At 39.3% G+C, this 22,809-nt stretch overlaps 1 protein-coding gene across 2 annotated transcripts in view; it reads left to right on the forward strand.

Annotated features, from left to right (window-relative positions):
• Window positions 1-22,809, forward strand: part of RnrL (Ribonucleoside diphosphate reductase large subunit) — a 190,853-nt gene that overhangs the window by 67,916 nt on the left and 100,128 nt on the right. Inside the window, exons 15-17 of one of the 2 annotated variants that reach the window (XR_012967196.1) lie at window positions 3,499-3,616; window positions 9,260-9,448; window positions 10,177-12,261. Coding sequence is in view for 1 of the 2 variants with exons in the window: in XM_076199396.1 (XP_076055511.1) it covers window positions 3,499-3,616; window positions 9,260-9,448; window positions 10,177-10,392 (523 nt within the window). In the remaining variant the exon portion in view is untranslated. Of the gene's footprint in view, window positions 1-3,498; window positions 3,617-9,259; window positions 9,449-10,176; window positions 14,730-22,809 lie in introns of those variants that run through there. The other variant, XM_076199396.1, reaches the window with a different exon arrangement.

Below are 22,809 nucleotides of genomic sequence, written 5' to 3' on the forward strand. Positions count from 1 at the left end.
GAAGGTGAAACTGGAAAAGGAGATGTGGGTCTTTGTAAGTGCATATGGGCCTGGCAGTGAGAAGAGTGTAGAAGAAAGGGAGGCCTTTTGGATAGATTTAAATGAGTGCATAGAGGATTTAGGGAGAAATGTCAATGTAATAGTACTGGGAGACCTTAATGCTAGGGTAGGAAATGGTCCAATTGATGGAGTGGTTGGGAAATGTGGAGTTCCATGAAAGAATCGTAGTGGAGAGTTGATGGTGGAAATGTGTCTAGAGCAGTGGTTCTTAACCTTTTTTGGCAGCGACCCAAAATTTTGCACAAATCAAGCATCGCGACCCAAGCCTACATAGATATACGAATTGTCCTTATAAGTAATATGATTAAAATAAATCAAATTTTCTGCTTTGGAGTTTTTATTTAATCATGGTCTGCTTAGAATCCTAAAACTAGGCATCATGTATTTTAATTATTACAGTATATAATTATAATATATTTGTAGTGGGAAAATAATTATTTTCTGCAAACCCTTAGCGACCCAATAAAATGGCTTGGTGACCCAAATTTGGGTCGCGACCCAGGGGTTAAGAACCACTGGTCTAGAGAGTTGATGATAGTAAATACAGTGTTTCGGAAGAAAGTTAAGCATAAGTACACATGGGAGAGGGTGGTAGATAGAGCGTTGATGAATTTTGTAGTGGTAAATAGGACTATGACAGGAAGAGTTAAAGATGTACATGTGCTAAGGGGAGAGGGTGGGGGAATATCAGATCATTTTTTGGTGGAAGGTAAGTTGAGAGTGGAGGATAGATGGAGGAAGAAGAAGGGGACAAAATGTAGGGAGGTGCGAAGAGTGAACTCATTAAATGAAAAGGAAAAGGAGAAGGAGTACAAGAAGAAGCTGAAGGAGGAGTGGGAGGGAGTGAAAGATAGAGTAGAGCTAGGTGTGGAGGAGGAATGGGGATGGTTCAAGGAGGGAGTCACAAAGTGTGCAAAGATGGTGTGTGGAACAAGAAGGACAGGAGGAAATAGAAGGAAGGGTAGTGAATGGTGGGATGAGGAAACAAAGAAGGTTGTAGAAGAGAAGAAGCGAGCATTCACAGATTGGTTACAAAATAGGACGAGGGAGTCATATGAGAGGTACAAAGAAAAGAAAAGAGAAGTAAAGCAAAAGGAAAAGGAGGCAAAGAGGAGAGCAGATGTGAAGTGGGGTAATAGTATGACAGAAAATTTTGAAAGTAATAAAAAGATGTTTTGGAAAGAAATTAAGAGAGGAAGAGGAGGCAAATCAAGTAGAGAAGAAACGGTAAAAGGTGCAGATGGAGAGATGATAATGGAAGAAAAGGCAGTAAGAGGAAGATGAGCAGAATATTTTAGGGAGTTGCTAAATGTGAAGGAGGATAGGGAGGGAAAGATAGTGAGTTAGGTAGTATGTGTGGGCAAAATTTGACACAGCCCGAAGGGATTTCTCCCCGTCTTCTCCTTTTATGCATGGGGGGACGGAGAGGGCGGGGTCGCCGATTTAATGAAGCGGCCTTGCTGTGGATGTGCTGTGTCTTGCGACATTACTTCTGACCCAGGGCAGTGGACAAGGTGCAGGGATAACCCGTCATCCAGGAGGTGCTAAGATAAGAGGGAGGGTGGAGGGGTGTGGAGTTTATTCAGGGATGGACTGGGTGGGAATGATTTTATGCCTTTTCCTTTTTGGCTACCCTCCTGGTAAGGGGTAAAAAGCCTTGGTATATGTACATATGTAAAAAAAAAAAAAAAAAAAAAAAAAAAAAAATGCAACTACTACATGGAGGAATTGAATACACAGAGGAAATAGAAATGGCAGAAATTATGAACAAGCATTAAATCAGTGTTTATGAGGAAGAAAGAACCTCCTATGAAAGAGAAGTAACAAGGAAAGAAATAATGAATCACTTGAGTAATCTCGATGTTAGAAAATCGCATGGTGTAGATGAAATGGCAAACTGGATTTTGAGAGAATGCAGGAACGAACTAACAGACAAAATACATAGTCTAATAAGCAGTTCTTTGAAGGAAGAAGTTCAGGAAGATTGGAAAAGAGCAAATATAGTACCAATATATAAAGGGGAAACAAGGAAGGCCCTACTAACTATAGACCAGTCTCTCTTACAAGTACTGTTGCTAAAATTTTGGAAAGAATTTTCAAAATTAGATGAGTAAAGGATTTGGAAAAAAAAAAAGACTAAATCCAAGGCCATTTGGATTAAGACGGAAGATCATGTGTCACAAACTTGATGTCTTTCTATTCAAGACTGATGGATATAATACAAGAAAGAGATGGGCTGATTGTGCATTTCTAGACCTGAAAAAAGCTTTTGATAAGGTGCCACATAAGAAATTGCTAAAGAAATTAGAAACTGCAGGAGGAATACAGGGCACACTACTTAAGTGGATGGAAAACTTCTTACATGAAAGAAAAATAAGTGGTGATTAGAGACAAACACTCTAATTGGGATGAAGTGGTTAGTAGTTCCAAAAGGAACAGTTCTGGCCTCAATAATGTTTGCTATATATATTAATGATATGGATAAAGTAACTGAAAGTTAGAGCTTCTTTGCGGATGATGCAAAACTGTCGAAAATAGTGAATGCTGAAGAAGATAGTGAGTCGCTGCAGAGTGATATCAATAAAGTATGAGAATAAAGTAGGAAGTGGGAGATGGAATTCAATAACAAGAAGTGTAGTATAATGGAATTTGGAAGAAGCAAAAAAAAAAGAAAAAAATAGTAGGTTCATCAACTGGAAGAGGAAGAAATAAAAATTGTGGAAAAGGAGGACCTGGAAGTGATTATGAATATGTCCCCAGAGAAACATGTAAAAAAAAAAAAAAAATTTTTTTGGAGAAACCTGTAATTTAATAAGAACAATCAAATTGGCATTTACATACCTGGATGAAGAAATGGTGAATACTAGTCACTTTGATATGACCAAAATTGTAGTATGCAGCGAAGATGTGGCCATCAAGCACAAAAAAATGTATAACAACTTAAAAATGTATAACAAAACTTGAAAGAATACAAAGAGCAATTACAAAATTGGCACCAGCACTCTCAGAACTATCATATGAAGAGAGGCTGGCAAAACTTGAGCTACAGACATTGGAGCAAAGAAGAGAGAGGAGACTTGATAACTATTTATAGAATCATGAAAGGCATGGAAATTATTGATAGAGAGGATCTAATAAAATGGGATGTTAGAGATACAAGAGGACATGGAAAGAAAATCAAGAAAGACAATTATAGAAGAGACCTGAAAAAGAACAGCTTTCCCCACAGGATAGTAGACATTTGGAACAAGTTAGATGAGAATGTGGTGTGTGCAAAAACGATACACAAATTTAAAAATTGTCTAGATAAAACGAGATATGGAGACGGGACACCATGAGCATAGCTCTCCTTCCCATAAAATACAACTAGGTAAATACATGTGCACAAAGAGTGAGCTTGAACATGAGATTTATTTGTTTTTTTGTTTTATTTTTCAGAGTTCTTTCAGGTGAATTCCAGATTGTCAACCAACACCTGCTGAATGATCTTACTGAGAGAGGACTATGGGATGATGAAACTAAAAATGAAATTATTGCCAACAATGGATCAGTTCAGGTAAATATTGTTATTATGGTCAAACCTCCTCTCCACCTTGTTTCTCACTGTCCAGCTTAGTAACCCTACCATACTTCTCAGGCATTTCATCTCAAACACATCTAAACTTTTCCTCTCATGTTCCATGTTTCTGCCCTACAGTGCTGTCAGTACAATAACTTTCATACAATCTCCTCTTAGCATCCATTCCCAAATGATTATTTCTCGTTACATTTTTCAATCCTTCAATGCATTTACTTGCTTCTCTCAATCTACATTCCACCTCCACCCCCACTCCTTTTCCCACCATATTCGCACTCGAGTATCGAAATTTATCCACTTCCTCCAGTCTCTCTCCCTTAATACTCACTTCCAGTATGTTGCCACATTCTCCCCTTGTACATCTCATCACCTTACTTTTATCCACATTTATCTTCAACTTCTTTCACACACCTTCCCAAACTCTGTCACTAACTTCCCTAATCCCTCCTCTGATCCTGCCACAAGTGAAGTGTCATCAGCAAACAACAACTGACTTATCTCCCATTTTTCTCCATTTTCTTTAGCCATCACCAATCCCCAGCCTTGCGTTTACCTCTCACACCACCCCATCTATGTATGAATTGAACAGCCAAGATGACGTAACAAGTCTCTGAAGTCCCATCTATACCTAAAACCATTCACCCTCTCCATTTCTGATTCTGACACAAGTTCTACTACTGTCGTAAAAACTTGACTGCTCTTAACAGTTTTCCTCCCATCCCATATATCTGCAATACCTCCCAAAGTGCCTTCCTTTCTACCCTGTCATAAGACTTTTCCAAATCCATAAAGGCTCAAAAAACATTCTTACCTTTTCCTAAAGCTGTCTCACATATGTCTTACCACAAAAATCTGATCCACGCAATCCCTACTTCTCCTGAACCCACACTGTCCCTCACCAATTACTCCCTCTGTTCCTCTCCTAATCCTCTCAAGACCCTTCCATAAGCCTTCCCAACTATTCAACAAACTGATCCCTTTGAAACTACTACATTCACACTTGTCCCCTTTTCCCTTGTGAAGTGGAACTATACAGGCACTCCTCCAGTCTGCCATTCTACCCACTTTTAGACAAACATTAAACAACTTTACCAACCAGTCCACCATCACTATACCTCCCTTTTTTTAGGCACTCTGCATTATACCCATCCAACCCACAGGCTTCTTCCAATGAAGCCACCTCTCATGCAATCTCTCTTCCAGACTTGGGACTCCCCAGTAGAGGGATTTCTAACTGGTGTCTCTCACTCAGTTGAGGTGCACAGCAATGAGGATCAGCCAACTCTAGAACCCAATAGAAAAACAAATGCTAATACGAATTCTTCTGGTAATGCTGAACCCAAGCCTTAGTGTGAAAGAGTCACTATTAGCCCTTATTGTTCTTCTCCACAACTTGGAAATTCTAGTACTCCTCAATCCTTTTCTGTGGAGGTTCTCTCATCCCCTGTTGAGGGAATGTCTCCTGCCCCATCTGGAGGAGGACCTAAGTACTCCATTGCTGAAACCTCAGAGTTCCTTCAATATAGCCTTCTCTCAGACAATCTCTCTCCCAATCTTGGGGGGGCTCCCCAGTAAAGGGATTGCTGACTGGTGTGCCTCACTCGGTTGAAGTGCACAGAAGGAAACCTATGGAGTCTGAAGCTGTGCACAGTAAAAGACTCCACAGTCCACCCTCATCTCCAACTTCTTCCCCATATCATGAAATGCAATCTAAGAAAGTAACTAGTAATTCAGACTCTACATCAACATCTGTAGGACCATTGTCAGAGAGGAGGATGCCACACTTGAAAACAAAGAAATTAGAAAAGAACCCATCTTGTAAACCCTCTCTCTCCCAACTTTCGCTTCCCAGGCCAGGAGAACCGAAAAAGAAAACTGTATAATGTCTTTACTCTTTTAGGAATCCTTTGGGGCTACAGGTAGCAGGACTCATAATCCCATCCCCTGTCCCTTTTTTTGTCACCTTGTATGACTCGTGGGAGTGTATATGAGGGGGCGTCCTAGGATGAGGAGGATGGATGGGGTAAAAGGGGCATTACAAAAGAGAGGAATGTCTGTTGAGGAAGGATGGGAAAGGACAGAAGAAAGGGGTGAATGGAGAATGGTTGTGTATTGATGATGCTGTGATGCATTAGGGGGAGTGGGTGGGGGATGGGGGGTGAGGAAGTATGTCTGAGAAATAATTTGACGCAGCCCGAAAGGATTTCTCCCAGTCTTCTCCTTTTCTGAATGAGGGGACAGAGGGGGGGGGTCGCTGAATTAATGAAGCGGCCTTGCTGTGGATGTGCTGTGTCTTGTGACACTGTTTCTGACCCAAGGCAGTGGACAGGATGCAGGGATGACCTATCATCCAGGAGGTGCCAAGATGAGAGGGAGGGAGGAGGGTGGAGGGGAGAGGAATATGTAGGGGATGGAATAGCTGGGAGTGTTTTCTATGCCTTTTTAATTTTGGCTACCCCCCAGGTAAGGGTGAAAAAAAGCCTTCGGTATATGTATGTATAATGTCTATAATTCAGTGAAATATTAAAGGTTTTAATTCTCATCGAGAGCAGGTTCAGATTCTCTTTAAAAAACATGATGTGTCTGCTATTTGTCTCCAAGATGCTATTCTTGGCGATTTATCCCCTAATGTTGGACTTAACTATAATTTTTATAGATCTTCTATGATGGGGGGGGTCATGCTCATGGAAGTACAGAATTGTCCACCGACATTCAGTGTTGCAGGCTTGTGCAGTACAAATTTTTACCACCAAGTGAATCACTATGTTCTTTGTATTTGGAGCCTGAACTGGAAGATCAACTTCTAGACGTGTTTAGCCACTCCCATCAGTTTGAGTTAAATGACCTACAATCTTTGGTCGACCAGCTTCCTCAGCCTTTTATTTTAATGGGTGATTTTAATGCCAAGCATCCTCTATGGGGTGGATCAAGGTGTGACCCCTGGGGTAATATAATTGAAGAATTTATTGATAATAATGATGTCATTTTGATGAATGATGGTTCCAAAACTAGGTTTGATGTCTCACAATTCAAGTTCTGCTGTAGACCTATTTGTTCATCATCCTTAAGATTAGATTACAGTTGGTCAATAAATGAAGATCTACATGATAGCGACCACTGGCCTATCCATATTAAATATTTAAGGAACATTCCCTCCTCTTGTTTACCTAAAAGGACGACAGGAGATGCTGATTGGGAATTATTTAGGAGATCCACAAAGATTGATTATAAGACCAGTGATTTTTCTAGTAACTGATGCATATCTGGTAGGCATCATACTTTCTGGTGCATTTTCATCCATTCCTAGGACAGCTGGTAAACCTTGACACCCAGTAGTACCCTGGTGGAATGATGAATGTGCTTTAAGCAGAAAGATTACAAGAACTTGCTTTAAGAGATATTTGAGATATCCTTGTTTAGCCAATAGGATAACGTACAGAAAAGCTCAAACAAAGCAGAAAAAAATCTTTAAGAAAGCAAGGAGGTCCTTCATTAAATTTATTAGGGAGTTGAAATATGATTCTCCCCTTACCTTAGTATGGAATAGGATTAGAAAATTACAAAGAATGTTTACTTCATTTCCCTTGCCCATTGTCAAGATTAATGACTTTTATATCATACAAGAGAGGTAGCAGAGGCTTTTGGAAGACACTATGCTGATATTTCAAGTCCACTTCATTATTCACCTGACTTCAAAAGAATTAGAGACAAGACCATGATTGTTCCTCCTACCAATACGAACACAGGCGTATAATTTTATTTTTACCTTTGGATGAATTGGATCATGCTTTATCTTTATCCTCCCCAACCTCTTCTGGAGAGGACGACATTCTTTATTCCATGGTTGCTCATTTATCCATATCTTCGAAGAAATTCCTTTGAAATGTGCTGATTAAATTTTGGTCTTCTGGGTCTTCTCCTAAATCTTGGAAGACTTCAATTATCATTGCAATTCTAAAGGCTGGAAAAGACTAATCTCCCACAAAGCTACAGACCTATTGCTCTCACTAGCTGCATTTGTTAGATCTATGAAAGAATGGTTAATATGCGTTTAGTTTGGTTTTTGGAATCTAAGAATCTATCTAACCGACAGTTTGGATTTAGAAGAAATAAGTGCACTCTGGATCCCTTACTTTTTATAACTTGGGAGATTAGAATGCCTTTGCAATTTAGAATTTGAGCATTGCTTTTTATATATATATATATATATATATACTTGAAAAATGCCTATGATACTACCTGGCGGGGAGGCATTCTGAAGAAACTTGCAGAATGGGGTATCGGGGGTAATATGTTCCATTGTTTAAAAGACTTTTTGTCTGATTGTTATCTAAGTCAGACTGGGCTCTTTCTCTTCTGTATATCTTCAAGAGGAAGGGATTTCCCAAAGAAGTGTTCTGAGTCCTACACTTTTCAGCATAGCCATTAATAGTTTGTTAGAACAAATTCCTGCTGGAGTTCATGGATTGGCTTATGCTGATGACTTCACTATTGTGTGCAGCAGATTGACATTAGAAACAGGCCAAAAGATTCAAGAGGTTATAAACTTAGTAACAGCATGGGCTAATTGCAAGGGCTTCAGATTCTCTGAAAAAAACAAAAGCCATGTTAACTATCTCTTCACTTACTAGTATAATCACCCCTTCTCTCCCTCGTCCTCTCTTCACTCCTGACACCCTCCCAACCCCAAGTACTCCCGAACTCAAACTTGCTCCCCCCTTTCAACTTAGTTTCACGTACTGCCAACACATCCATCTTCTGACAAACATACTGCCTGTCTCTTCTCCTTTACTCTCAGCTGTATTGCATCCATTTGAAAGACCCAAATGTTAGGGTTCTGGTTGGAAAACTCCTGAGACTCTCATGATTATATATATATATATATATATATATATATATTTTTTTTTTCTCTCTCTCGAAAAGGAAATGAATGTTCAGAGAAGTGATACAGGACAGTATTTATAAAGATTTCCTTTATTACAGACAAAATGGTGTGTGGCTCTAGTCTGTATGGTGCCCCATATAGACCCTAAAGTATCAATTGCATGCTACTGAGCAGCTTTTAACCCCACAGTAATATGCAGCCAATACCCCAGTGGCTGAGTTAAATAATTTTATTTAACAGATTGATCACAAGATTATAACATTCACTAAAGTCCCCTTTTCCCTTAAACAGAACTATACATGCATTTCTCCAGTGTATTGGTACACTTCCTCCTCTTGGAGTTTTGTTGCGCAGCCAAGAGTGGTCCCTTCCCTCTTTATAGTAGGACTGTGTACATGTTTATAACCTACGAGGAGGTTTCCATAAGAATTGCCAGCTACTCTGCTATTTCTAATTCACCTTTGACATCAAATCTATACAGGTGATTGCTCTTTGTGTAATCTTATTTTTGCTTAAAAGTGGCAGTTTGCCGACAAGATTGATGAGATAAACACCATATGAGGACGGAGCCTTTATTTGTACGACATTTCGCTTATTACAGCTTTTTCAAGTACCTTGAAAAAGCTGTAATAAGCGAAACGTACAAATAAAGGCTCCGTCCTCATATGGTGTTTATCTCGTCAATCTTATTTTTATTATATTTCACATACTGGAACATCTGTTTATTTATTTTTCAGTCTATTGAGAAGATTCCTGGTGACCTGAAGGCTCTTTACAAGACTGTTTGGGAAATATCTCAGAAAACTGTGATTGAAATGGCTGCAGACAGGGGAGCATTTATTGATCAGAGCCAGTCTCTCAACATCCATATTGCTGAACCTAACTATGGCAAGCTGACCTCCATGCACTTCTATGCCTGGAAGAAGGTTAGTATGAGTATTAAGTATATTTATATAATGTTTATGTTGTACAGGATTTATTACGGTTTATTTTATATTGCACTTCCTATGGAATATGTTAGAGGGCCTGGAAAGTTGCCAGTCTCACTAACAAGCACTATAGCCAAAAATAAGGCCTAGACTAGAATATGCGGCAACACTGTGGTCACCCAGCACCAAAAATAATATAAAGAAAATAGAAAGAATCCAGAGAGCAGCCACAAAAATTATTTTAAGGAGAAAGATGAATGTGCTTGCACTGAGTGACAATAAATTGAAAGAGAAGAGTGACTTTGAGTTTGAGACCTTGATGGGTAAGGTGTCAGAAGTGGGAATAGGATGAGAGAGGAGTGGCACTGTTGATAAGTAGTGGCATTGGTAAAATGCGGAATGGAAAGAAATGTTAAGGATAATGTGGGTGAAATTGAGGTTGGGTTAGGAAATGGACATTTACCAGTGCATATGTCCATCTTAATGAGAAGAAAGAAGAGAAAAGGGAAGAGTTATGGATTGGTGTAAATGACTGAAGAAAGTTGGAAAGGAATGAAAATATTGGATGCATTTTTGTGCACATTAGCCTTAGAAGGGGTGAAAGGGGGAATTTAGAGATATTGCTATTACCTTGATCACATTTTCTTTTGTATTTTAACCAGGGTTAGGGGATATCTCTTTGTGTGTGTATACTTGTTTGTTTTTAAGTATTGGTTTCTTTCTAGGGCTTAAAGACTGGCATGTATTACCTGCGGACCAAGCCAGCAGCCAATGCCATTCAATTCACAGTGGATAAACAGAAACTGAAAGAAAAGGTGGATGATACAGCTGAAACCAGGAATGGAGCAAAGGAGGTAGCTAATGGAGCAGGTTTGCAAAATATGGCCGCCATGGTTTGTTCGCTAGAAAATAAAGATGAGTGCCTTATGTGTGGATCCTAAGGGGTGTGTGATCTCTTTATTTTCTAGATATCTGAATATCTTTTAGTGCTTATTAGGGTTTTTCCATTTTGTTTTGTGTATGTATATATAGTAAAACTTCTTCCTATACTGAAATATGAAAACTACTATTGTATGTCAACTAGTACTGCTTCACCAATAGAAAGCTGGGTTTATTTTGGAATTTGGTAGTATAAAATAATTTCCATTGCATACCTTTACAAGTGTATTTACCTAGTTGTATTGTGCAGGAAGGGGAGCTACGCTCGTGGTGTCCCGCCTCTATCTCGCAGTGTCTAGTTTGCTCTTAAACTCATGAATGGTTTTTGCACACACTGTTTCATTGTCCAGTTTATTCCAAGTGTCCACCACTCTATGTGGAAAACTTTCTATTCAGATTTCTTCTGTAGCTATGTTTTTTTATTTTCTCTCCATATCCTCTTGTGCTTCTCCTGTCCCAGTTTAACAAGTCCTCTCTATCGAGTATTTCTATGCCTTTCATGATTCTGTAGATGGTCAGTAGGTCACCTGTCTCTCTTCTTTACTCCAAAGTTGGTAACTCCAGTTTAGCCAATCTCTCCTCATATGACAAGTTTGCAAGTGCAGGTGCCATTTTTGTTGCTGCTCTCTGGATTCTTTCTATTTTCTTTATATTCTTTTTGGTACTGGGTGACCACAATGTTGCCGCATATTCTAGTCTAGGCCTTATTTTTGGCTATAGTGCTTGTTAGTGAGACTGGCCTATTAAGGTCAATGAAAGTGGCATTTGACTACTTGGATGAAGAAATGATTAAAAAGATATTAGTTACATTGATTAGACCAAAGCTGGAATATGCAGTGACATTATGGACACCCAGTACTAAAAAGAATATAAGGAAACTAGAAAGAATACAGAGAGCAACAACAAAGTTGGCACCAGCTCTTTCCAAATTAACATACGAACAAAGATTATCGAAATTGGAACTATCAACACTAGAGCAGAGAAGAGAAAGAGGTGATCTACTGACAATATTTAAAATCATGAAAGGAATGGAAATCCTTGACAGGAATGATTTACTAAAAAATGACAATGGAAAAACAAGAGGTCATGAAAAGAAACTCAAAAAGGATAACTATAGAAGAGATCGGAAAACAAATAGCTTCCCACAGAGAGTGCTGGATATATGGAGTAACTTAGATAAAGAAACAGTGTGTGCAAATACTATTCAAGATTTTAAGAAAAAACTTTATGCTGAAAGATACAAAGACGGGTCACTATGAGCATAGCTCCCTTCCCATGTAATACAACTAGGTAAATACACATACATACCTGTGATTTGTATCTACTTGTAGTGGATGGATGACAGAATAGTCTCCCCTGCCTGTTTTCAAAATCCATGAATCCCCTCACCTCTTACCTGGAGATGTAATCTGGTGGGCCTGACAATCTAAACTGGACCTATCTATATATATATATATCTTTGGTCAGATGCTAATTTCTAAATGTGTTGCCCAATAGTGTTTCTTGAAAAGAAATAGGGTGCAATCTTTGCACTATCTTAAGTTGGAGGAATAGGTGTGAGAATATTGATACCCATGCTTAGCCACCTTACTCTGCAACTGAAGTTTAGTTAAGGGCAAGACATTGTTATCTTTAAGTAAATTTTGACTTGGGTGTATCTCTCAGATATTTTGGAGAAGACTGATCATCCTTGAATTGTTCTTTGCAGAGAGATAGAATGGAATTTCACTGGACATGCTATATTTTTCTGTGCTTGAACACTAAATATCTAAAGTTGTATGAAGAAGGAGTGATTGTGCTGACAGCACTGTATGGGGCAAAAACATAGAACATAAGGAAGATAGGAGGAGTTTGAATGTGTTTGAGATGAGGTGTGAGAAGTATGATAGGGGTTACTAGGCTGGATAGAATGAGAAATAAGGAGGTGAGGAGGAGAGTGGGGGTGGAAATGGAGTTGGAAAATAGGGTTGATGAAAGAGTATTGGGATGGTTTGGACACATAGAAAGATGAGTGAAGAAAGACTAGTAAAAGAGGTGTGGAAGGAGTGAACATGAGGGGGTAACCTAGGATGAGATGGATGGATGGGGTAAAGGGGGCTTTGGGAAAGAGGGGAATGTCTATTGAGGAAAGACAGGAGAAGACATAAGATAGGAGTGAATGAAGAATGGTTGTGTATGGATGATGCTGTGATGCATGAGGGGGAGTGGGTAGGGGATGGGTGAGAAATTGACACAGCCCGAAGGGATTTCTCCCTGTCCTCTCCTTTTCTGCATGAGGGGATGGAGAGGTGGGGTCGCCGATTGAAGCGGCTTTGCTGTGGATGTGCTGTGTCTTGCAACACTGCTTCTGACCCAGGGCAGTGGACAAGATGCAGGGATGACCCATCATCCAGGAGGTGCCAAGATAAGAGGGATGCTAGAGTATGTTGAGGATGGAATGTGTGGGAGTGGTTAATGCCTTTGTGTTTTGGCTACCTCCCTTGTAAGGGGGAGCCTTTGGTTTATGTATATATAATGTAACAAAACTGACAATTCAAATTACCTTTTTTTTTTTTAATGATGCTAATGTCTTGCTTGTTCCTTAGCTTATACAGCATACTTTGGTGTTAGTATGATCTGGATGAAAGTATTGTAATTGAATAATGAATAGCAAAGTTGTTCAGTCTTGCCCTAGGTCTGATGGAGTAGATCCACAGCCCCAAGGTAACTGGCAACAAACAGCCTGCATGGGTAGGATACTGTGTTCAGTGTCTTCTGTTTGGTGATTACATTAACACAATTTGAGTTTGTGGCCAAGCCAAATCTGTGTTGTTACTGCTTCATTACTAGGTGGTGGCCTGAATGCAGTTGTGCCAATGATTATTGTTCAAGAGAGATCTCTTTAGAGCTAATGTCTGGGAGGTTTTGAGTATTGGGTTTAGAGGTCAGTCTTGTACCTGCTTTGTTATAGGTGTGTTTTTTAAGAACACCTGGTCTTACTTAGATGAATTATAATGGTGGTTCAGAAATGATAGAATGGAAGCCTTCCCCAAAGATCATCAATAGCAGTGTTTGCTGTAGACAACCATGAATCAGAGAAACACCGAACAGTGAAATTAAATGTGAAAGGAACTAAAAAATTCTAGGCTTCACATCTGATACTCATATTACCTTTAGGTTGCATATTGGTGATATGACTGAAAATCAACAAGAAATTAAACCAAAACTAGTTGCAAGCATTGACTGTGCTTCCACAACTTGGGTTCCAACAATTGGAAGTACATGGACATTGTACTGGGTATTGAAATTAATGGTAGGATGCACCAAAGCCACCTGCACTCAGAAATCAAAGTACCCATGGTATATCATATGAAAATGATATAAACACAATTATGTGCTGGAGTGCTCAGCTCTGATTATCTTGTTGCATCACACAAGTGCAGCCAACTGAATGCAACAAAGAAATCTTACAAAATCTTTAGAAATAAAAAACCATCCCTACAGAGGAAAATATATTAAGAGATGCAAGAACACTACCAGCATTCTTGCATTTGGGACACTGTCCTGCACAAAGTGGGCCTGGCTACAAGTTCAGGTGACCCATGCTGAGCATTTCAATCTACACTGCAGTACACTGGCTATCCCAAGAAAACAACCTGATATATCAGAGGCCTGGTGGGAAGTTGTAGATATTAGTAGGATGATGTTGGATTTTTTTTTTTCTGGCTAGTTGTGTGATGTGGTAAGAATGGATGGGATTGAGGGGTATGGCTAAATTTTTTCATTGTTCAAAATGTCCTTTTGGTCAACTGATAAAGACTAGTGCTTCTTAGGGTTTAATGTAGTCTTATGACCCAAGATATCAACATATCATTGTTAGATATAGCCTCATGATGAGCTTTATGTATTGGAAACAATCCAGAATGTGCATAAAATTTAATTATTCCCATTGTCTTTTATTTTTAAACCTAAATTTGTATTAAGCTTCGATTAAGTTCTTGTATTTTAAGGTTTAATATACATTCTTGGGTAATATGGTGCATAAAATTTAATTATTCCCATTGTCTTTTATTTTTAAACCTAAATTTGTATTAAGCTCAGATTAAGTTCTTGTATTTTAAGGTTTAATATACATTCATGGGTAATATGGTATAGAAAATTTAACCAAATGGAAGCTATTAGATAAAGTGGATAAGCAAAATTGCCTGCAATAGTAGTGTAGCCTATAGTCACCCTTTGTTTTTAACTTGTATGTAATAGTATGGCATGCCATTCTTGCCCAGAGATTGTGTTCACTGGTGTGTCGTCTTGCCTATGTATAGACTTATAATTTGGTATTAATAAATTAGTAAGGATTGAGAAACAATATTTTCTTAACCACTTCTTACTGGTACTTACTATTTGTAAAAGCTCAGTAGTAGCAACACTGGTATTCCAGTGCCAGCTACTACAAATGGTGACCCCAGAGAGTGGCCATTCTAGCTGCTGGACCTTGTGCTGGCCACTGCCATCTTCCCTGTCTGTTGGTTGCCTCTGGGTGCCACAGACTTCCCTGCCTGTTGGCCACCATTGCCTGTCCTGGACACTTGATAAGTTGCTGCAACCTGCCCTGCCTGGTGAGCTGGCCATCCTGGCAGACTGCCTATGGACAGCTGACTGCTTGACTACCTACCTGTCCATGGACCTCTGCATGCTGGCCCACTAGCTCACCCATGAATCACTTCTGGAACTGTTATCACTGCATAACAGTACCCAGGATATTTTATTGGTGACCCCCCTCTCTGCCCCCTCGTGCAGAAAAAGAGAAGACAGGAAGAAATCCCTTTAGGCTGCATCAATTATCATTCACACATACTCCCTCATACCCCCATCCCCCACCCACTCCCTTCTATGCATCACAGTATCGTCCATACACAACCATTCTCCATTCACCCCCATCTTCTGAAGGCATGATATTCTTCCAATTTAAATCTGGATTCTGATTTTTTTTTCTTTTCCTGACTGATCTTGATTTTTTGTCATTAATTCCAGATTATAATAAATGATCCTGTTAAAAAAAAAAAAAAATTGTGGTTGAATAATTTTTTGGTTGATGTGAAGTTTTGGGCAATTAGTATGTTGGCTGTACCTGTGTGTAAGCAGTTTATTTTGTGCTGGCCTGCAAGTGATTCATTTTGTGTAGCACTGCGTGGTGTGGTGCGCATGTGTACGTATAGCAAGGTGATGACGGGGGTAGATTTTATTTTGGTTGAATTGTATTGATAGCAACATCAATGGAACAGCTTGCATGTGTTTGTTTACTAGCAATTCAGCCCAGGGACTCAGCCTAGGCCCATGGCTATAGCTAGCTCAGCTCTATCATGGCGCGTGTGTGTGTGTGTGTTTTTTTTATTTTTTTTATTGTACATGTGCTCGTGTACCTCAGCTCTGCTATATCGATCTCGACATCAGTCTTTTCCGAACTATTAGTTCATGTATGTTGGCCCTGGAATTGGAATAACTTTTTTGACATTAAGATGGCATCTAAAGCTAAATCAAATATCATGGATAGGAAGGATGAAGTGAAGGTGAAAGAAATAGATGCAACTGTATGTGGCAAATGGTCGTGGAACTGGATGCTGCGGCCGGCAGTGGATGGGACATTACCGACAGAATGTATTTGTAAGACTGATCAAGCTGGAAAAGCCTATTATGAATGGTGTTCATGTTTCATAACTTAAGGAAAGGGTGGTTTTCAGGTAATTGAGTAACACATTGGCAAGAAAAAACATACATACATACATATACCAAGGCTTTTTCCCCCTTACAAGGGAGGTAGCCAAAAAGGGAAAGGCATAAAAACACTCCCACCCATTTCATCCCTACATACACTCCACACCCCTCCCACCCTCCCTCTCATCTGAGCACCTCCTGGATGACGGGTCATCCCTGCACCCTGCCCACTGCCCTGGGTCAGAAGCAGTGTCGCAAGACACAGCACATCCACAGCAAGGCTGCTTCATGAGGCAAGAAAAAACACTTGGGAAATAAGAAGTTGAGACAAACTACAGGCTTAGCGGTAAGTTTGTGATTAGTTTCATATTTTCAAAATGTGTTAATATCCTGTGGCTGGCATGATTCGAGTCAATTGACATTGAGATTCTACCTTGCATGCAAAATCTAGATTTTATTCCAGTTCTGAGCAAGAGCAGTAATCATAGCCTAGAGCACAGCTCAGTGCCAATGGCAAAACAATACATGATGTCACGATGTATAGTAGAATCACACATTGTCAAATTTGCAATTTCTGGAGAGTTGTATAAAAATTTCCCCTCAAACTGCCTTCTAGACACTTTTAAATTTGCTCATGAAAGAGCAAAAGTGCAGGGCTCTGCCCCTGGACCCCTGCCCAATGAAGATTTCCCCCCTCCCCTCCCCCACTATCATGCCTGCTTCTGTCTTGTCATTCCTCAATAGACATTCCCCTTTCTCAATGCTCTTTTTACCCCATCCATCCATCTCATCCTTGGTTGGCCCCACATGTTCACTCCTTCCAGACCTCTTTTAATAATCATTCATCACTTGTTCTTTCCATGTGTCCAAACCATCCTAATACTCTTTCAATCCCATCTCCCAACTCCCTTTCCATCCCCGCTCTCTACCTCACCTCCTTGTTTCTCACTCTATCCAGTCTGGTAACCCCTATCAAGCACCTTATCTCAAACATGTTCTAACTCCTCCCATATGTTCTATGTTTCTGCCAGGGTTGCAGAGTTGGAGTCGGAGGTTTTAGCTGGAGTCGGATTTCTAAGACTACTAGGAGTCAGAGTCGGAATTTTTTATCCGACTCCTTAAGTTCAATAAAATTATTTCTTAAACATGGTTTCCCTGTTTGGTTTTACCAGTTGCACAATTTAGCAGTTTTTGTATGGTTTTGCTTTTACTTTTGGAGGCAATAGTGAGTGTGTGCAGTGTATATGTACACTAAGTGGTCTCTCCAGATGGAAACAAATAAACAATCCATCAATAATAAAAAAAAAAGAAAAATACACAGTACTGACAAGCTATCGTTGTCAGTATGGGTAAAAGTGTTTGTGTTCATGTATTTCTAGTTGTTTCCTGTAAGGAGAGTGAAACTATATATATACTGTATACCGTATTTTTCGGTGTATGACCCGCGGCTTTTTGCCTCAGAAAGGGGCCAAAAATCGGGGGTGCGGGTGATATAAAGGTGCGGGTCATCTGTGGATTCTGGTTAGAAATTGCCCTCTTACGCAGTCAAAAAAAAAAAAATTGAACGATTAGTTTAGTTTAGTTGGGTGCCCTCTCGGATCAGGGATTTGCGGGAGGACCGACCGGGTTCGTCGAATGAAAGTTGATCAATGTCATAATACAGCGCGCACGATCGAGACAAACGACAAAGAGAAGGTAGGATTTGTCAGTATCTTACCCACTGTACATGCTCTTGTTATTAATAAAGGCATTATCACAAATAAAACAGGCTTAACTAAACAGCATGAACATACAATACAAGACTGACTGGTACCAACACCAACATCGTGTGCCGCGATCAAACAAAAACAAGCGGGCAGCCATTTTCGCAGTTACAAATTACAAACTGTACCTGATTCCTTAATGCTAAATTTGTGCATTACATGTGCATAATGGGTCGTTCAAGCATGGAGAAAAATTAAAGAATCGACTATTCAGAACGATTTCCGTAAATCAGAAATGTGCCATCCTGCAATGTTCGATGCATGCTACGACTCGGAAAAGGAATCGGACAAATCCGAAATCGAAATGGAAACGGATGAGGTCACTGCATCAGAATTGTCCGATTTATACCACAACCTCTTCCATGACGAAACAGAGGATGAGGAATTCGATGGCTTCGTGAGCGATGATACGCCTTCATAAACATTATTGACTCTGTCGTCTGTGATCACTGACTGTGCTTTTTTTCTAATAACGATGTGCTCCATTGACTCTGTTCATAACAGTTCAGCAATGTGTTCAATTATTGTTCTATTCTATTGAAAACTAACCATTGGAAATTGTTTGGTTTAATAATTAATTACCAGTCTTTGTATGGCATTTATAAACCAATTGATTGATTACCGGTAAACAACCAAACAGGGTTTTATGGCATTATTTACACAAATTGATTAAGGTTCTTTGTAATATATATATAAGTGTAATAAAATACATTGAAATGTAATTTGTTGGTTATTCTTCATCTTCATCACAATCAGAAATAAACAGGACAGGAGGAATGCTGGTATCATGATCATGAATCGCAATGCCGCGTCTTCGACCCATCCCAAAGGCATCGTAAGATCAGTTGCACACTTTCGAGATCACCCCTCTTTCATTAAAGCTACCACTACATCTAGTGGCAGCTTCAGAAACCAAATTGTGAGGTTGTGTACGTACGTGTCGGCCTTTGATGTGTGATGAATCCTGAAAAGCAAGATATCACCAAGAAACCTGCCAATAACGGAAAACATGTATATTTTTTTTATAAATCACATAAGCATTGATGAAACAGAAAATTTAGAAAAAGCCTCAGCTTTGAAATTACTTTGATCACCACGTCAACGGCCGGCCATAACAACAACCGCCGTGAGCTGTGCCTGGGGCCACCCATGCATGGGTAGTATACATCGTCGGATCTATAGTGCCGTGCATGCCATATGACTGTGGGTCATACAGCGGTGCGGGTCTTGTGTGGATTTTCACTAAGGTGTAAGGGGGTGCGGGTCATATAACGGTGCGGGCTATAGTCCGAAAAATACGGTATACAAACTATATATATATATATATATAATATATATACAATATATATATATATATATAATATTTTGTACTATACTGCAATGCTTGTACTTCAACATAAATATACATCAATTTGTGCTGCCACCATGTGACGGCATTTTGTGCTACTATAGTAGACGCAACGAGAACTGGCCGCTAAGGCGGGGCTAGGGAATTTCCCGGTAATGCCACATCTCAACAGATAACACGGCCCGCACGGCTCGCTCTCTCTCTCTCTCTCTCTCTCTCTCTCTCTCTCTCTCTCTCTCTCTCTCTCTCTCTCTATATATATATATATATATATATATATATATATATATATATATATATATATATAATATATCCATGGCGAGAACGTGCGTGTGGATGCAATGTTTTCTGAATGCAGTGTGGGGGCGTGGCCAGAGGAGGGATAGAGTGGCAACGTCGCTCTCTCCCGCACATATGCCATGTCCACGAATCGAGGAAACGAAACCTTTGTATAGAAAACATTGCTTTGATTTATACCTCAGTGGTGGTGTGTGACAAAAAATTATAATATAATTATATGTGGCAACATTATAAAATAATAAAATAAAGTTTAAAATAAAATAGAATTATAAAATAATTATATGTGGCAACACAGGGGGAATCTCCGTGCTCCGCCCTATCGGCCAGTTTTCGATGCACCGAGTATAGTACTAATGTAAACAAACAACAGCTGCAGATTCTGCCTGAAGCAGTGTCTCCCAGTGAATTTTCTTTTCCTTCATTTTCGGTAGTTTTATCACATTTTCCTTTAATAGAAATATGCTAGATTATGATAGTAAAGCTACTTCAGAACATGAAAATCATACATTTATCAAAGAAATTTAGTGGTTTAAAACAGTGGTTCCCAAACTTTTTTCTGTCATTTCCCCCCTGCACCCAGTTCAACCATCCAGATTTCCCCCTTCATGTGTATGAGGGAAAGAGTAGTTAAAACACTGTGACTATTTACTAATTTATTTTTCAAATGTACATATATACTGATAAACAGGCATTCTCTCTCTCAGACATGAGAAAATTCATCTGAGATTTTTTTAGTTCGTAGGTAGTATAATTATTTCCCCCCTGGTAGCTTCAAATTTCCCCCAGTTTGGGAACCCCTGGTTTAAAATATACGAAATAGAAACAGGCTACCAATCATGGTTACTAGTTACTATGATAGGCCTACAAGTGAAGCAATGAAAAATAGAAAGAGTAAAGAAAATCATGAACCATTTTAATTTAATTTAAAACTGATTATGTTATAAAAATTGTAAATTAGGCCTAAGTGTACCAAATATTTATGCTTCAACCCATAACCATAATTCTATATACAAAAGGCTTTTTCCCCCTTATCAGGGAGGTAGCCAAGTCAAAAGGCATAAACCCACTTCCACCCATCATCCCTTCCACCCTCACATCTTAGCTCCTCGTGGACGCACGGGTCAGGGTTCGTATCCCATGGCAGAGCTTCTAAAAATTTTCAATCTGTCTTTAACATACACAACATATATACATATATATACATACATATATATATATATATATATATACATATATATATATATATATGTATATATATACATACATACAGATAAAACCTATTTCTTTTGGTACATGTTGATTATCGGGTTCTTAAAAAATAGAGAAAATAAACAAAACTAATGCAATAATAAAAAATTGATTCTTTTATATTTGTATTTTTTAATTATTTTTATTGTTTTATTTTTATTTATTTTATTTTATTTTTTCATTAAAAAAAAAAAAAAGATAATCCCAAGATAACCTTATTATCCACATTTACCTTTCTTTTTACCATAAATTGTAGGGTCGAATTTGTTTTTCCTAGACTATAGGCTGCCTCTATTCATAGGCTAGTCTAACCAACCATTTTCATCACATTAAGATATCAGTTTACCCTACTTATATAAAGTACAAACTACTATTTTTTTATTTGCACAGTTCAATTGAGTAGTCTATAAGTTCTATAATTATGAATAAAGCCTATTTTTTTATGTTTACAAATAAGAAATTTGTATAGATTTGAGCTTTAACCTCGTTATTAATGTAATAATACTGGGGGAAAAGAATACTGCCACCAAGTATTTCCACTTGGATCGTAAGAGGCAAGAAGAAAGGGACGGGGAGTGGGACTAGGCATCCTTCTCCTTGTAGCCCCACAGGGGACATTCCTAAACGAAAAAGTAAAGGCATAAGAGGGTCTGGAAGTTTTCGGATCAGCACCCTAAAGTTTGGGCCTTAATGTGCGTGGATGTGGTACAGATGAGAGTAAAAGGGAAGAGATAGTATGTTTGTGAGAAGAAAGATGAATGTGTTGGCTTTGAGTGAAACTAAGTTGAAAGGGAAGGGTGAGTGTAAGTGGGAGGTTATCAGGAGTGAAGAGAGGGCGAGGGAGGGAAGGGGTGGCTATTCTAGTAAGTGAAGAGATAGGTAAACGTGTAGTGGAGTGGAAGGAGGTTTCCTCAAGGATAATGTGGATGAAGGTGAAACTGGGAAAAGAGATGTGGGTCTTTGTAAGTGCATATGGGCCTGCCAGTGAGAAGAGTGTAGAAAAAAGGGAGGCCTTTTGGATAGATTTAAATGAGTGCATAGAGGATTTAGGGAGAAATGTCAATGTAATAGTACTGGGAGACCTTAATGCTAGGGTAGGAAATGGTCCAATTGATGGAGTGGTTGGGAAATGTGGAGTTCCAGGAAAGAATCGTAGTGGAGAGTTGATGGTGGAAATGTGTCTAGAGAGTTGATGATAGCAAATACAGTGTTTTGGAAGAAAGTCAAGCATAAGTACACCTGGGAGAGGGTGGTGGAGGGAAGGGTGGTAGATAGAGCGTTGATGAATTATGTAGTGGTAAATAGGACTATGATAGGAAGAGTTAAGGATGTACATGTGCTAAGGGGAGAGGGTGGGGGAATATCAGATCATTTTTTGGTGGAAGGTAAGTTGAGAGTGGAGGATAGATGGAGAAAGAGGAAAGGGACAAAAGGTAGGGAGGTGCTTAGGGTGAACTCTTTAAAGGAAAAGGAGAAGGAGTACAAGAAGAAGCTGAAGGAGGGAGTGAAGGATAGAGTAGAGCTAGGTGTGGAGGAGGAATGGGGATGGTTCAAGGAGGGAGTCACAAAGTGTGCAAGGATGGTGTGTGGAACAAGGACAGGAGGAAATAGAAGGAAGGATAGTGAAACAAAGAAGGTTGTAGGAGAAAAGAAGTGAGCTTTCACAGATTGGTTACAGAATAGGACGAGGGAGTCATATGAGAGGTACAAAGAAAAGAGAAGTAAAGCAAAAGGAAAAGGAGGCAAAGAGGAGAGCAGATGTGAAGTGGGGTAAGAGTATGACAGAAAATTTTGAAAGTAATAAAAAGATGTTTTGGAAAGAAATTAAGAGAGGAAGAGGAGGCGAATCAAGTAGAGAAGAAAAGGTAAAAGGTGCAGATGGAGAGATGATAATGGAAGAGAAGGCAGTAAGGGGAAGATGGGCAGAATATTTTTGGGAGTTGCTAAATGTGAAGGAGGATAGGGAGGGAAAGATAGTTGCAGTGGGAAATGCTAAGAAAATAAGAGTGATGAGTGAGGAAAATGGAGGAGAAATAAGGAAGGATGAAGTGAAGGCAGTTGTTAACATG

Source organism: Oratosquilla oratoria, chromosome 16 (assembly GCF_046742065.1).
Source record: "Oratosquilla oratoria isolate Oo_2021 chromosome 16, ASM4674206v1, whole genome shotgun sequence".
NCBI lineage: Eukaryota > Metazoa > Arthropoda > Malacostraca > Stomatopoda > Squillidae > Oratosquilla > Oratosquilla oratoria.